The sequence below is a fragment of the Rhineura floridana genome, chromosome 3 (genome assembly GCF_030035675.1).
Source record: "Rhineura floridana isolate rRhiFlo1 chromosome 3, rRhiFlo1.hap2, whole genome shotgun sequence".
In the NCBI taxonomy this organism is placed as follows: Eukaryota; Metazoa; Chordata; class Lepidosauria; order Squamata; family Rhineuridae; genus Rhineura; species Rhineura floridana.
In genome coordinates this window covers 99359237-99374907 of record NC_084482.1, presented here as the reverse complement: position 1 = coordinate 99374907, position 15671 = coordinate 99359237, and the positions used below count along the sequence as shown (strand labels likewise).

Genomic DNA, 15671 nt, shown 5'->3' with positions numbered 1-15671 from the left:
TAATGAAGGGCTACCAAGCACTCCTCCATCATTAAAATCCTCTGGAGAAGTTCCTTGAATTGATAATGTACGTGTCAGTTAGCTAAGGCACTAGAATGCAAACCATTCAGTACAAACACAACAGTAACAATATTTAGCCAGGACCATGTGCATGCTTTCTCTTCCTCTCTCCAGCTTGTATTCCTCACTCCCTTTCCTTATCAGCTGTAACCATGGTTTAGTATCACCAACCATGGTTAAAAGTCACCAGATTCCTTCTTACTAACAGTTTACAAACCCAGTTCAAATCCTGTTTAAGGAGGGAGCCATGTCTATATTAACCATGCAATGGTGGAAAGAGCAAGGGAGAGGTCCACAGTCTTCTCTCAGGGTCTTACCCATGGTTTAAGAATTGGCAGCATTATATTTACATCCTGCAAAAAAAGATAGGACTGCAGTCTCAGCCCCACTTGAATTAAATAGAACATATGTCTGAATAGACATGGTTAGGATTGTGTTGTAAGTAAATACATGGGTGCCATTTTCCACACTTACCTATATCAGAATATCCCTCTTGAGAGGTTAACTATTACAGAGATGGAATCATAATCTAGCCAGACACTAAAGCCTGCTTGTAACATTGAATGAAACATAACTCTTTTTTGTTTGTTTTCCAGAAATGAAAGTCTGTAAAAACCAGTCTTTATATTTTACCATTTATGATATTCTAGTTTGTATCCAGTGTTGTCCCTCACACTGATGAAAAGCTCTTTGGTCCAGCAGAGGCTTCCATCAGCAGAAAGGAATCCATTTTGCCAATTTCTCTTCCCCATTCCAGGCCCCTGTGCCACTTCCCATGCTGTTCCAAAGGGTTCACCAACCTTTTGCATCAGATTCTCAGTGAGAGCTTGAGTTTAGGAACCAGCACCCTGGGTGGGAATAGGGCTGCTGCCCATGAACATACATCTATGTGACTGGTATGTGGGAGACTGGGTGCTTGTTACAGTATGGTTCTGTTGTGGATATTTCTATTCCTGCTTGCTCAAGGGGCGGAGTGAACCTTCACAGCAAACCATGAAGTGTGGCTTACCATGTCATGTAAACTGGGCCAGTCTTTCCCAGACTATTCTATCAATCTCATATTAAGTACATCAGTATCTTGTATCTACTCACTCACTCACTCACTTTGCTTTATTGCTTGGCCGTAAGCCCTCGCATAACAGATAGGATTAAAACGATAAAATTACATAAAACTGTATGCTGTAAAATTACATAAAGTACGTATACATGTACATGTACATGTACATATACAATACATTTCAAATGAGATTAAAAACATTTCAAATGAGATTAAAATAGTAAATAATACTCCTATATGGTCTCAGTAGATTGCATGGCCGGGGTTCGCTATATGTTAATTATTAGCAAAGATTGACTCCTTAACAGTCAGTCCCCTGTTCTAAAACCATTTTGGCATGATTTTTTTGTGCAGCCAATGCAAATAGGGAAACCTTGTATGTTATCGAAAAGTCTGTGTCCGACATGAGATGGAAAATTTTTTGGTCAACAGTGACCATATACGGGTTTGCCAACAAGTTCTTTAGGAACTTGTCCCGAGGATGGGAATACAAAGAGCAAGCCAGAAGGTAATGGGGCAAGTCTTCAACTTCCATAGAGCCACATATACAGAAACGATCAGACCAAGGGGGCTGAGAGTGACGACCGTCCAACACTGTATCTACTCAGCTTCTGGTTTACTGCATGGTAAACAGCTATATAAATATATAAACTATATACATATATGACTTTGGATTTCTTACTGCAGGACTGAAAGTAAGGCCTGGTCCCCAAATATTTTAGAAGATGGAAAAGCACAAGCTTACCGAGTCAATGTAGAACCAGAATCACAGGTATGTGACCCGTCTATACCATACTATCTATGTAATTTTAGAAGACAAGGGAGGGGGGCCCTTCCTTTCACTGACAAGGTGAACAATAAATATTGGATGCATGAGATTAAATTTTGAAAAACAGGTGGCAATGTTTAAATGTACAAAGTGCTTTATCATTTTGATTTTATTAATGTTCAGTACAGACTTGTGAGATAAGCTAAATTTAGAGACAGTAATCTGCCCAACATCTCCAGAGCTTTATAGATTTGAACTATGGTTCCTTTAATCCATACTCAGCCCTATAGTCTCTGTACTATACTGACCCTTGGTTGCGTTGTTAATTGCACTAGTTAAAAAAAAACTTCATGCCATTTACAAGGAATGTGAGTCCTCTATTAGATCCAAAAGGAAGACTTTTAGAATTTTGAAGAAACAGAATTCTGAAGAAACACTAATGGGCCATGAATATTTGTTGACTCTCTTATTCACAGCTTTAGACAGTACTCCAAAGGCTGTTCAAGTGCCCTCCATGGGCAAGTGTAATGTGTATGCCACCCTTTATTCTACATCTGCTGAAGGTGCAAGACGATCTGTGTGTTTTTTGTTTGTTTGTTTCCTGGCTGTTTTCCTAATTAATCAGTTAGGGCAATTTATTCTGACAGCTGTCTTCTTAAGACTTCAATGTTTTCCATATACTGTAGTGTCAAATTGGGAACAAATGTTACTGCCAGATACAATGATTCTGAGGCGTACAGCATATTGGTTTCAATTCTTCCCCTTAATAGCAATTATCTATGGTCTGAAGGCACACAATGCCACCATGTTGCGAAAGCTAAGTAGGTCTGGGTCTGGTCAGCGCCTAGATGAGAGATTACTTGGGAACCACATGTACACCTCCTTAAGTTTATATAATGAAAGAAAAGTGGGGTATAAATATAATAAATAAATAAATATACTGTATTTGCTCTTTTTTTTAAAAGGGTTATCTGAAAAATAAGCTGCCTGACTGGCCACATTCACATATCGCACTAAGCCAAACCATAGGTTAGCACAAACACACAACTGCTATATATGGGCTCCTAGGGAGGAGATCTCAGCCATTTTGCTCCTCCCTGGTCTTTTTAGCTCATTGTGGCACAGCAGCTAAGCCAAGTGTTGTGTGCTTGAGAAAAGCATGGGTTAAGTCCAGTCACACATGATGAGAAAAGTGACGTGGTTCACACATTACAGTAAGGCAAATTATGGTTTACTGAAGATCTGACAGCCCTTAACCCATCTCAGTACAGTTTCACAGAGGAAGATGGTGAATGGTTCCCTCACATGACTGAAGAAAGTCTTCCTAATTATTTTCCCATTCCTTGCACATGCAAGAAATGTGTAAGAGACACTATTTGTAAATGCCATGCTAACATCATTTCTTGCACCAGATTTTCTGCTTGCGAGTGTAACAATGTTTCCAAAATCTATTTAACTAGTGTTTAGTCTAAAGTGCATTATAGTAATATTTGTATTAAGTAACAAATAAAGAGGTTTATACTGCAGCAGCATTTTACTTGTTTTGCTCTTTGATCTAGGAATTGGTGGCATATTTGACACTGAATTCATAAAATTGCATTTTCCTTAAAAACTGTTGACTTTGGGGCAATAAACATTATGAATGAAATTGTTCAAAACAATGTTCTTAGGAACCAAGTTTATACTAATAACTGTTTTCCTAAAACCAACAGTTTCTCAAAATAAATTATGATTTACGAAGCAAGGAAGGATAGTTGCTATTCTGTAGATTTGGGGCCATTTTGGAAAAAATTGATGGAGTCAGGATTATGTGACCAAGCCAGAAAATACACTATACTATCCAAGAACACATCCCAGAAGAGAAACTCTCTACATGCACATTTGCCAACAGGCACATGGCTAGCTCCTGCACATAGGGTTGCCATATTGTCTGATTAGCCATGCTACCCAGTGCCCACTTAGACCATTAGGTGGCCGGGTTCCCAGCTTTCATTTTTATTTTTATTTTTTCAAGCAAGTCTCTAGCCCTTGTGGATCCAGAGATACAAGGCAAAATGTGGAGATAGTTTTCTGCCCATTTTGTGAGAAATCATTCTATTCCTGCCTTCCATTGTTCTTAGCCAATGAGGGACATCACAGCTGTCCTGGAAAAATCAAGAATTTTAGTCTACCTGCCTGCTGCATATGCAGAATCTAGCAGTTTGGAAAACTGCATATGCTCACTTGATCAACACATGCAGCTCCACCCCTTATCCATAGACTCTGTCTGAGTCAGCAAGGAGAAGCAGCCTTCACCTCAATTGCCTCTGTGTCTCAGGGTATGTGTCTGAGTGAATGCAATGTAGTGAATGCAATGGGAGTGTCTGCCTGCCTGCCTGCCATCATGGAGGATGGAATAAAGGGGTTTGAATCCACCAAAGGCTCCCTTCCCTGAACAAACACAAGGTATAAAAGCAAACCTCTCTGTAGAAAAGGTGGAGGTATTAGTATTTACATTTTTTAGCCCTGCCCCACCCTATTAATTGGTGTTTTCTCCCAAATAAAGTTGCATTGGAATGCAGCCACACACCCTGTTGCCTGGCAGAGCCTCTGTTCAGCAATTCAGAAAAGGCTAAAAAGTATTTTTAATACATATCTTTCTTCAAAATGACTGGCAGGCATCTCCCCACCAAAGATCATTCTACTTCATTTCCTCCCTGTGTGTGTGCGTGTGTGCATGTGTGTGCGTACGCACACACATGCGCATTAGGGTTGCTAGGTCAGAAGCATCCCAAACCCTGAGATTTCAGGGGCGGGGCCAAGTGATGCCACAGGAGCGGGCCTGAGTGATGTCACAGGGCAGGCCCAAGTGATGTCATGAGGTATGATACATTAAGGATTAACCACAGTTGCTTGGAGTATACAGTTCAAACAAAAACATTTCTCTGGTTGGAAATTAAGATAGAATCTTCGCTAAAAGATGGAGCCTGGGTAGGAAACATTTAATCTAGCCTCCTTGCTTCTGGCAAAAAGGGTTTAAGTGCCCCCAGGCCAGTCACCAGAAGGCCATTGTAGGAAGAAAGGAGCCTAGTGTTGTGGAGATGTCAGATGGGAGCACTCAGGAGTAAAGATGGATGTCCCCGAAGGCAGCAATTCTAAACACACTTACTAATGGACTAAGCACCATAGAACTCAACAAGACTTACTTCTGAGTAGATATAGTATGGATTGTGATGTTGGTAAACCTTGACTATGGATCCTCTGCAAAGATACCCATATCCAAGCAGGGTTGGCAACCCTACCTCACAGAGTTGTTGGAAAGATTCCATATACACACACTGGAGATGTAAAAATACATACGCCACATATAATTGTTTATTGTCAAAACCAGTTGGTCATTGCAGAACATTTTTTTAAAATATCACTATTTAGTTTCCTACTAAATAAAAGCAGTGACACCTAAGTAAGCCCTGCCTAACTGCTTACCTAAAAAAAATTAAGGATTGGAGAGAGGGAGAAAGATTTCCAGCACAATCCTTTGCTATGTTCACTCAAAAGTCCATTGATTCACAGTACAATCCTAATCATGTCTACTCAAAAGTAAGTCCTACTGAATTCAATGGGGTTTACTCCCAGGTATGTGGAATTAACATTGCAGGTTTCCTCCCAGAAAAGTGAGTATAGAATAAAGCTTCCTATTGGGAAGGTTTTTGCAACTGGCTATGAATTAGACAGATAAATTGTCCTCCTAAACAGCCCAGGAAAATTTAAACTTGTTTGGCTCCTTAATAATTAGAAAAATATAATACATTGTAATAGCATCATATGCTGCAGTATGCACTCTTTTTCAAATTTCTGTTCAAAAATTATTTGAAAGATAAAATCTATAATATGCTATTTTTGCAAGTAATTAAAAAAACCTGCGTGTACACTTTTATTATAATCATAATTGAAATTGTTTACTGTGTTTGCATGCCTACCAAGATCCTGCAATGATCTTCAGTTCTAGATTTTCTGCTATATTGTTGTAGAAAAGCAGTCTTTCTCCTGCTGAAAGTTATACACTCACTCAGCTTTTGATGTGCAGACAAGCAGGAAAAGGAAACTGTTTTCAGGATTTGCAGTGGCTTCTAGCTGTTGCCTGAAGGTCAGCAAATCTCTCGTCAGTCACAACTCTGACTTCACTTATTGGCTAAAAACCGGAAAGGGTGGGAATTATAGCAGCCAGTACTAACAGAGGTTGTGGAGGGGGGGTGGCTATTTTGGTGTATATCAATTGAACCAGACCACCTAGAAACGTAATTCTTTTTTTTTAAAAATGAAAGCTAAGAGTCCAGTGATTGGGGTGACTGTCCCCCCTTAAGACAGGTAGGAATGGCTTTCCCCCCATTAAGATTAATAGGAATGGAATAGCTACCCTGTCTAATGCTAGCACACTTTGCCAGGTCTCTAGAATTCACTTCCTTAAAAAAAAAAAAAAAAAAGAGGTGCCAGCACTCAAGTCTCCATCAAGTTCCAGCCTTTATCATAGAAGGCTGCATTTCCCCTCTCCCTTATCCGGTTTGTGAGAATCAGTGTACTAAAGACACTTTTCACATGCTCAGACCTTTCAGGGCAAATCCCCTCCCAAGGCAGCTTGCAAGAGATAATTTAGCTTCATATACTTAGCAGAGGCTCTCAGCTGGAACTGTATCCAGGCCAGAGCTTGGAAGATTACTTTAAAAAAGTAATAAATTACAGTTACAGTTAAAAAGGTAAAGGTGTCCCCACACTTGTAGTGCGAGTCGTTTCCGACTCTTAGGGTGACGTCTTGCGACGTTTACTAGGCAGACCGTATATATGGGATGGGATTGCCAGTTCCTTGCCTGGCCTTTCTTTACCCCCCAGCATATGCCGGGTACTCATTTTACCAACCACAGATGGATGGAAGGCTGAGTGGACCTCGACCCCTTTTACCGGAGATTCGACTTCCTCCTTCCGTTGGAATCGAACTCCGGCAGTGAGCAGAGCTTCGGCTGCGTTACCGCTGCTTACCACTCTGTGCCACAGTTACAGTTACATGGCCCCCAAAAAGTAGTGATTACAGTTACAATTACAACTGCTCTGAAAGTAACTGATTACTTTACTTTTTCTCAAAAGTAATCACTACAGTTACATTTCAGTTACTTTTTTTTAAAAAAATGCCTACAAGGTGCTGGCCTTGGCTGCTGCACATCTAAGTAGCCTAAAACAACATTAAAAATAAACATACACATACAGAGATAGTAGAATAATTCTTTTTATCCATGATAGCAATGGTGGTCTCTCCACTAGTAAGAGAGGTGGGGAGGGAGGCAGAGGCCACCACTCAGATCTTTGCACATCAAACCAAGTGCCACCCCCCACCCCCCCACTCAGCCAGCCAGCATAATCTCTCTCACTTAACCACCTCCCAGACCGTGCCCTGCCACCAACTAAGGGACACTCACCCAAGCAAACATTTTCCCCTGAGATGCAAAAAAGTTAAAATACTGCAAATGCAGCACAGTAGCCAGAGAGGGTGGTGGAGGCCACTTTGTGTGCCAAGTGCAAGCACACACATGTTGTCATGTTTCACCCCCACAGTTCTTTATCTCCATTCTGCTGCTGCCCCCTTCTCCTCCTTTATCCATGTTTTTCCCCTCTGGCTCCTTTTCCCCTCCACTCCATTTTTTAAACAATTGTTTTCTCCACTCCACCCTGTCTCACTCCCCACCTCCTCCCTTGTCACCTCCTACCCACCCCCAGACCATGATGAGAATGAAAGTTAAAGAGGAAAGCACAAAAGCAGGACTACAGCTGAATGTCAAGAAGACTAAAATAATGACAACAGAAGATTTATGTAACTTTAAAGTTGACAATGATGACATTGAACTTGTCAAGGATTATCAATACCTCGGCACAATCATGGAGACAATAATCAAGAAATCAGAAGAAGGCAGAAGAAAAGGAGTGGGGAGGGCAGCTGTGAGAGAACTAGAAAAGGTCCTCAAATGCAAAGATGTATCACTGAACACTAAAGTCAGGATCATTCAGACCATGGTAGTGCCAATATCAATATATGGATGTGAAAGATGGACAGTGAAAAAAGTGGGTAAGAGAAAAATCAACTCATTTGAAATGTGGTGTTGGAGGAGAGCTTTGCGGGTACCATGGACCTCAAAAAAGACAAATAATTGAGTGTTAGAACAAATTAAACCAGAACTATCAGTAGAAGCTAAAATGATGAAACGGAGGTTATCATACTTTGGACACATAATGAGAAGACCTGATTCACTAGAAAATACAATAATGCTGGTAAAAACAGAAGGGAGTAGAAAAAGAGGAAGGCCAAACAAGAGATGGATTGATTCCATAAAGGAAGCCACAGACCTGAACTTACAAGATCTGAACAGGGTGGTTCATGACAGATGCTCTTGGAGATCACAGTTTCATAGGGTTACCGTACGTCGTAATCGACCTGAAGGCACATAACAACAACAACAAGTTTCCAGTGTGCTAGTCAAATTTCAGCATTTTGTCCCTTCTGCTTCCTTCTCAGTTCACAACACAATTTATAGGCTTGTGTTTTAAGTCAACATCACAAGATATAAATAAGCTTGAGAGAACCTTTAAGCTTGAAGACTGAACCCCCCCCCCAAAATCATCACAAGGTGCTTATGAAATCCACCTCCTATGACTATTTTAAATATCTCTGACCCAAATCCTTTCAGTCTAGGATTTGGCCAGTTATTTTTAGTTAACACGTTAAATTCAGTTTTCCATTCCACTGGCTCTTTGTGAAGTTTTACCTCAGCTAAAGTAAAGTTCAGCTTTACAGACAATAATGCTTGGAAAAACAGAAGGGAGTAGAAAAAGAGGAAGGCCAAATCAGAGATGGATTGATTCCATAAAGGAAGCCACAGACCTGAACTTACAAGATCTGAACAGGGTGGTTCATGACAGATGCTCTTGGAGGTCCACACTAAATAGCATGGGGGCAATAGAGGTAAAAAAAAATCAACTAAAATTTAAGAGGCTTGACAAAATAAAAATGTTTGGCTGACACCAAAGAGACGTAATGGTAGCATCACATAAGCTTCCATGGGGACAGGGTTCCTGAGATAGAATGCAGTTCTCCATCTAACCTCAAACAATGACCACCAAGAGAAGGGCCTCTGATAGCAATCTTACTGCATGGACAGGTATATGGAAGGTAGTGGCCTTTCAGGTACCAAGCCATGTCACAGACCTTTAAAAAGGTCAGCACCAGCACTTTAAATTGGACTTAAGAGGTAGAGGGGCAACTGATGTTGTTTCAAAATTAACTGAGACTAATGTTGCTGTAATTTTTATTTTAGAAATTGTTTTTAACAATCTCTGAAATTACAGATGCAAATATAATTAATCTAATAATATAAGCATAAGAAACTGCTTCATCCTTGATGGCACAATTACAGGAACAGATGTATTCAGACTTACTACTGCTGAATATAGCCATCTAATACTAGTCCAATATACAAAAATATCTGCCAGAGTAACTTATTCATGGGGCACCACGTTTGACAGTATCCTGCACCAAAATAAGCATTTGGCTAGGAAATATTCGATTCCATCTCAAAAAGGTCATTCTCCAAAGGAAATTGGAGTTTTAGGAATAGACATTACTAAACACCTTGGGGGGAGGGGAAGGCATTTGGATGTATATTCGGCATTGGAAGGTGTGGATGTATATAATTTGGGATGACCCAAAGCGTATTCCTCATTTTCTCCATATTTTGGCTGCTAGTACCATGGATATACAAACTTCACAATATCCTGCACCTAAGAAAACCACTGAGCCAGACATGATTCAATGCCATTTCATAGAGGGGAGTCTCCTGCATGTGCAATTTTGGAATGGCCCAAAGCATACTGTAGTTACAAGATAACTGGCTGGGATTAAACAAATACGTTTATCAATGGCTCTTAACCATGGCAGTAAATGGAAGCTCCAGTTTCAGAGTCAATATGCCTATGAATTACACTACTAGGGGGCTGTTGACTTCATACCCACTTGCAGCCTTTCAAGAAGCATGTGTGAGTCACTGTTGGAAAAAGAATGCTGGACTAAGTGAACCTTTTGTCTGATGATCCAGCATGGGCTACAGGTTAAATTTTACTTGTAGCAAATGAGTCAGATGTTCAATTTGAGGACAGTTACCACTGATACAAGAAAAAGATTAATTATCACAAGTGTATAAACAAAAAGAACAAACCTCCTTCACACCATATATGCAGTAAATATAGTTGCAACACATAAAAGAGTCTCAGGAACTGTTTGCAAAACAATCATCTTCACTTTATATAGAGTTATAAAGCTAAAATTGTGTGCCGTGCATGTAGCGTTCCACTTATCCAACAGGACTTCCTTCCCTTCCCCTCCCCTCCCCCCAACATGCCTTCAAAATCTGCTCCAGAGGTCCTTCAACCCTCTGGAGCAGATTTTGAGTGTGCAGGGGAGAGGAGAGTAGGGGAAATTCTGTAGCCTGCTGCACCAGCAGAACAGATTCATATTAATAAGACAATATATACAGAAACTCATGTAAGAGTCAGTAATATGCAAGATGTTCAATAATCTTAAATTCTGGGTAAACGAATACATTAATCAAAACAAATCCCCACACACACATTTAAAAAGTTTAAAATTTAAATTGGATATTTAATATTAAAAAATTTCAATAGTCTCTTAAAACAACCTGCCTTAAAACAGAACAGGAATACAAACATGCTAAACGCTAATGCATTTCTCTTAAAACCTGTGATGTTGGCAAGGTCTCTCCCCCTCAATTTGGAATTCAAAGCCCATTCCAAAGTGTATCTTCTTCAAAATTTGGGGCCAGACTGGAAATGGCTAATCCTCCTGACTATTGCCATCAACACACCCTTCCCTATTCCACCCAAATGAATTAAGAACATTAAGAGCCCTAGCAATTATGTTTCACAAAGTTCTTGAGTTCATGACATAACTCAGAACTGCCACCAAATCAGTAATCCTTGACAAGTTCAATATCCTCATTGTCAACTTTAAAGTTACAGAAATCTTCTCTTGTCATTACTTTATTTATTTATTTATTTTATTTATTTATTATTTCAATTTATATACCGCCCTTAGCGAAATAGCTCTCAGGGCGGTGAACAAACAAAATAAAATACAATATATCATAATAAAAATACAAACACATATACAAACAAACAACGAAAAGCACAGCAAAAACAAAATAAATACTACAAAAATTAAAATACAGATTAAAAGATTTAAAAAGTTAAGAAGATTAAAATGCCTGGGAGCATAAAAAGGTCTTTACCTGGCGCCGAAAAGATGGAAGTGTAGGCGCCAGGCGTACCTTTTGGGGAGGCTGTTCCACAACTCAGGGGCCACCACAGAAAAGGCCCTAGATCTCGTAACCACCCTCCGGGCTTCCCGATGGGTTGGTACCCAGAGGAGGGCCTTAGATTCTGAACGAAGTGAACGGGTAGGTTCATAGCGAGAGAGGCGTTCCACAAGGTATTGAGGTCCCACGCCGTGTAAGGCTTTATAGGTCAAAACCAGCACCTTGAATCTCGCCCGGAAGCAAATAGGAAGCCAGTGCAGACGCGCCAGGACAGGTGTTATATGCGAAGACCGACTGGTCCTCGTCAATAATCTGGCAGCTGCGTTCTGCACCAGCTGAAGCTTCCGAACTGTCTTCAAGTGCAGCCCTACGTAGAGCGCATTACAGTAATCCAATCTTGAAGTTACCAGAGCGTGGACAACGGAGGCGAGGTCGTCCCTGTCCAGATAGGGGCGTAGTTGGGCTACCAGACGAAGATGGTAAAACGTATTCCGTGCCACCGAGGCCACTTGGGCCTCGAGAGACAAGGAAGAGTCGAGAAGAACCCCCAAACTACGTACCTGTTCTTTCAGGGGGAGTGTAACCCCATCCAGAACAGGGTAAGCATCCACCATCTGAGCAGGGAAGGCGTTCACCAACAATGTCTCGGTCTTGTCTGGATTGAGTCTCAGTTTATTAGCTCTCATCCAGTCCATTATCGCGGTCAGGCAACGGTTCAGCACATCAACAGACTCACCTGAGGAAGATGAAAAGGAGAAATAGAGCTGCGTGTCATCAGCGTACTGATGGCAACGCACTCCAAAACTCCTGATGACCGCACCCAGCGGCTGCATGTAGATGTTGAAAAGCATGGGGGACAAGACCGATCAATGGGGGACTACACAATGGAGAGTCCATGGTATCGAGTGATGTTCCCCAAGCACTACCTTCTGGTGACGATCCGCGAAGTAGGAGCAGAACCACTGCCAAGCAGTGCCCCCGACACCCAACTCCGCGAGTCTCCCCAGAAGGATACCATGGTCGATGGTATCAAACGCCGCTGAGAGATCAAGGAGAATCAACAGAGTCACACTCCCCCTGTCCCTCTCCCGACAAAGGTCATCATACAGGGCGACCAAGGCTGTTTCGGTGCCAAAACCGGGCCTGAAACCGGATTGAAATGGATCTAGATAATCGGCTTCATCCAAGAGTGCCTGGAGTTGGCTGGCAACCACCCGCTCCAAAACCTTGCCCAAAAAAGGGACATTCGCCACCGGTCTATAATTATTCAGATTATCTGGGTCCAAGGAGGGTTTCTTTAAAAGAGGTCTCACTACTGCCTCCTTGAGGCTACCAGGGACTACTCCCTCCCTCAAGGAGGCGTTAACCACTTCCTTGGCCCAACCGGTGGTCCCAGCCCTGCTAGCTTTCACTAGCCAAGATGGGCAAGGATCCAGAACAGACGTGGTTGCCCGAACCATTCCAAGCACCTTGTCCACTTCCTCGAGCTGCACCAACTGAAACTCATCCAATAAAGAAGGACAAGGCCGTGCTCCGGACACTTCAATGGATTCATCTGTCACAACATCAGAGTCAAGGTCCCTGTGGATACATGCGATCTTATCTTGAAAGTGTCCAGCAATTTCGTTGCAGCAGGTCTCAGATGTTTCCATAGTATCGTGGGGGCCAGAGTGTAAGAGCCCTCGCACAACTTTAAAAAGCTCCGCTGGGCGGCATAAAGATGATCTAATAGAGGCAGCAAAATAGAGCTTCTTTGCTGTCCTTACCGCTTTTGTATACAACTTATTGGTGGCACTTACCAAAGCATAGTTGTATCCACTGGGAGTTTTCCTCCATCTGCACTCCAGCCTCCTCCTCTCTTGTTTCATCGCTCTCAGCTCCGGAGTATACCACGGAGCGGTATGAGCTCTACACCGGAGGGGGCGCGTGGGAGCGATCATGTCAATATCCCGGGTCATTTCCGTATTCCACAGTGCGACCAGGGCCTCGACAGGAGCACCGGTCCTATCAGCCGGAAAATCTCCCAGAGCCCTCTGAAAACCTACGGGATCCATCCGGCTCCGGGAGCGGATCAACTTAATAGATCCTCCACTTTTGCAGAGGGAAAGAGCCGCTGTGAGTCTAAATCTCAACAAGCGGTGATCTGTCCATGACAATGGGGTAGATGAAAAACACCCCACCACCAGATCACCATCTCCATGTCCAGTGGCGAAGATCAGATCAAGAGTATGTCCCGACACATGCGTTGGGCCAGTAGAAAATTGAGACAGCCCCATTGTTGTCATGGAGGCAATGAAGTCCTGAGCTGCGCCAGATAAGACAGCCTCGGCATGGACGTTGAAATCCCCCAGTACCAAAAGTCTAGGGGATCTCAACAGCACCTCCGAGACTATCTCTGTCAGCTCAGCTAAGGAAGCTGTTGGGCAGCAAGGTGGACGGTACACCAACAGTATTCCTAGTCTGTCTCCCTGGCCCAATACAAGGTGGAGACATTCCAGACCAGTTGCCGTCTGGACAGGGTGCTTGGTGAGAGGAAAAGAACTCCTATAGACCACGGCGACCCCCCCTCCCCGGCCCTCAGATCTACCACAGTGCTGAACCAAATACCCGGGTGGACAAAGCTGGGAAAGAGCAACTCCTCCCTGATCAGCCGCCCAGGTCTCGGTTATACATGCCAGGTCGGCACCCTCCTCCAGGATTAAATCATGGACAAGTGAGGATTTATTATGTACCGACCTGGCATTCAAAAGCAGCACTTGGAGATCCGAGAGCTGGCTGATAGGACAACCAGCAATCCTGTGGATATGAGGAGAACCGGAACAAGGCACAGACACAATTTGTCTGGGACGAGTTCCCCTTACCTGGCCTGTTCTCCTCCTAACACCATACCTCCCATTACCCGTCACTACGTTAATTGGGGCCCCCGAAAGCCCCCCCACGAAGGATGGAATCTTTTCTCCCAGGCACATGTTAAAAATACACAAATCCACACAGACAAGCAAACATACAAAACATTCACCCCACATTTAACCCACACACACACCCCAACAAACAACATTAAAAATTAGTTAATCCTCTTTAAGCAGCGATGGCAGTCTCGAGCTCCCCATCCAAAAGCAAACCGCAGTAATGGCACCAGGACAGCAGCACAGCACCAAGCAGTAACAGCAGCACCCACACGTCAACAAAAAGCGGCGAAGGTAGCAAAGATGTAAGCCGCAATGGTAGTGTCCTGGGCAGCGGCACGGCCGTCAGTGATAATAAAAATGCCTGCAACCCGCGGCGGCGATGGCGGCGACAACAGGCCGCAGCGACGAAGTCCACCGGCAGCAGCACGGCCCCCCCGGCGATGACAACGCCCCGCGCGCAAGTGGGCGGTGGCAGCAATGGCAGCAGGACGGGTCACAGCGGAGTCCCCAGCAGCGACACGCCCCTCAGCAACAGCGACAACATCCGCATGCAAGCTGGCCGACAGCGGCGGCGCGGGCCGCGGCGACAGAGTCCCCAGCAGCGACACGCCCCCTAGCAGCAGCGACAGCGTACAAGCGGGCAGACAACGGCAATGACGGCGCGGGCCGCGGCAACGGAGTCCTCAGCGGCGGCGCGCCCCCCGGCAACGACGACAACGCCCGCACGCAAGCTTTAGTCTTTTTGACGTTCAGCTGTAGTCCTGCTTTTGTGGTTTCCTCTTTAACTTTCATCAGCATTCGTTTCAAATCATTACTGGTTTCTGCTAAGAGTATGGTATAATCTGCATATCTTAAATTATTGATGTTTCTCCCTCCAATTTTCACACCTCCTTCATCTTGGTCCAATCCCGCTTTCTGTAACATATGTTCTGCATATAGATTAAACAAATAGGGTTATAAAATACACCCCTGTCTCACCCACTTTCCGATGGGGAACCAACCAGTCGGTTTCTCCATATTCTGTCCTTAAGGTAGCCTCTTGTGCAGAGTATAGGTTGCGCATCAGGACAATCCGATGCTGTGGCACCCCCATTTCTTTTAAAGCATTCCATAGTTTTTCATGATCTACACAGTCAAAGGCTTTGCTGTAGTCTATAAAGCACAGGGTGATTTTCTTCTGAAATTCCTTGCTTCGTTCCATTATCGAATGTATGTTTGCGATATGATCTCTGGTTTGAAAAAATACATGGATAAGATGGTGGAATAACCCACCCCTTAAAAGAGGCTGCAATGTCAAAAGCCCTCCAAAAACCCTCCAAAAAATTATAAGCCGAATGCCTTGGAGAAGAAGAATGTTTTTGCCTGGCACCTAAAAGTAGATAATGATGGCACCAGGCAAGCCTCTCTGGAGAGAGCTTTCCCTAAGCAGGGGCCCACCACTGAGAAGGCCCTCATGTTGCCATCCTCTGTACCCAGAAACATAACTAGCTTTTCATGTGCCCTGTGCAAGGTTTTATTTTTGGGCC

At 43.3% G+C, this 15671-nt stretch overlaps 1 protein-coding gene across 1 annotated transcript in view; it reads left to right on the top strand.

Annotated features, from left to right (window-relative positions):
- PDLIM4 (PDZ and LIM domain 4) overlaps positions 1-15671 on the top strand; it is a 137114-nt gene that overhangs the window by 56510 nt on the left and 64933 nt on the right. The window contains exon 3 of the mRNA XM_061617067.1: positions 1805-1889. Coding sequence (XP_061473051.1) covers positions 1805-1889 — 85 coding nt within the window. The remainder of the gene's footprint in view (positions 1-1804; positions 1890-15671) is intronic.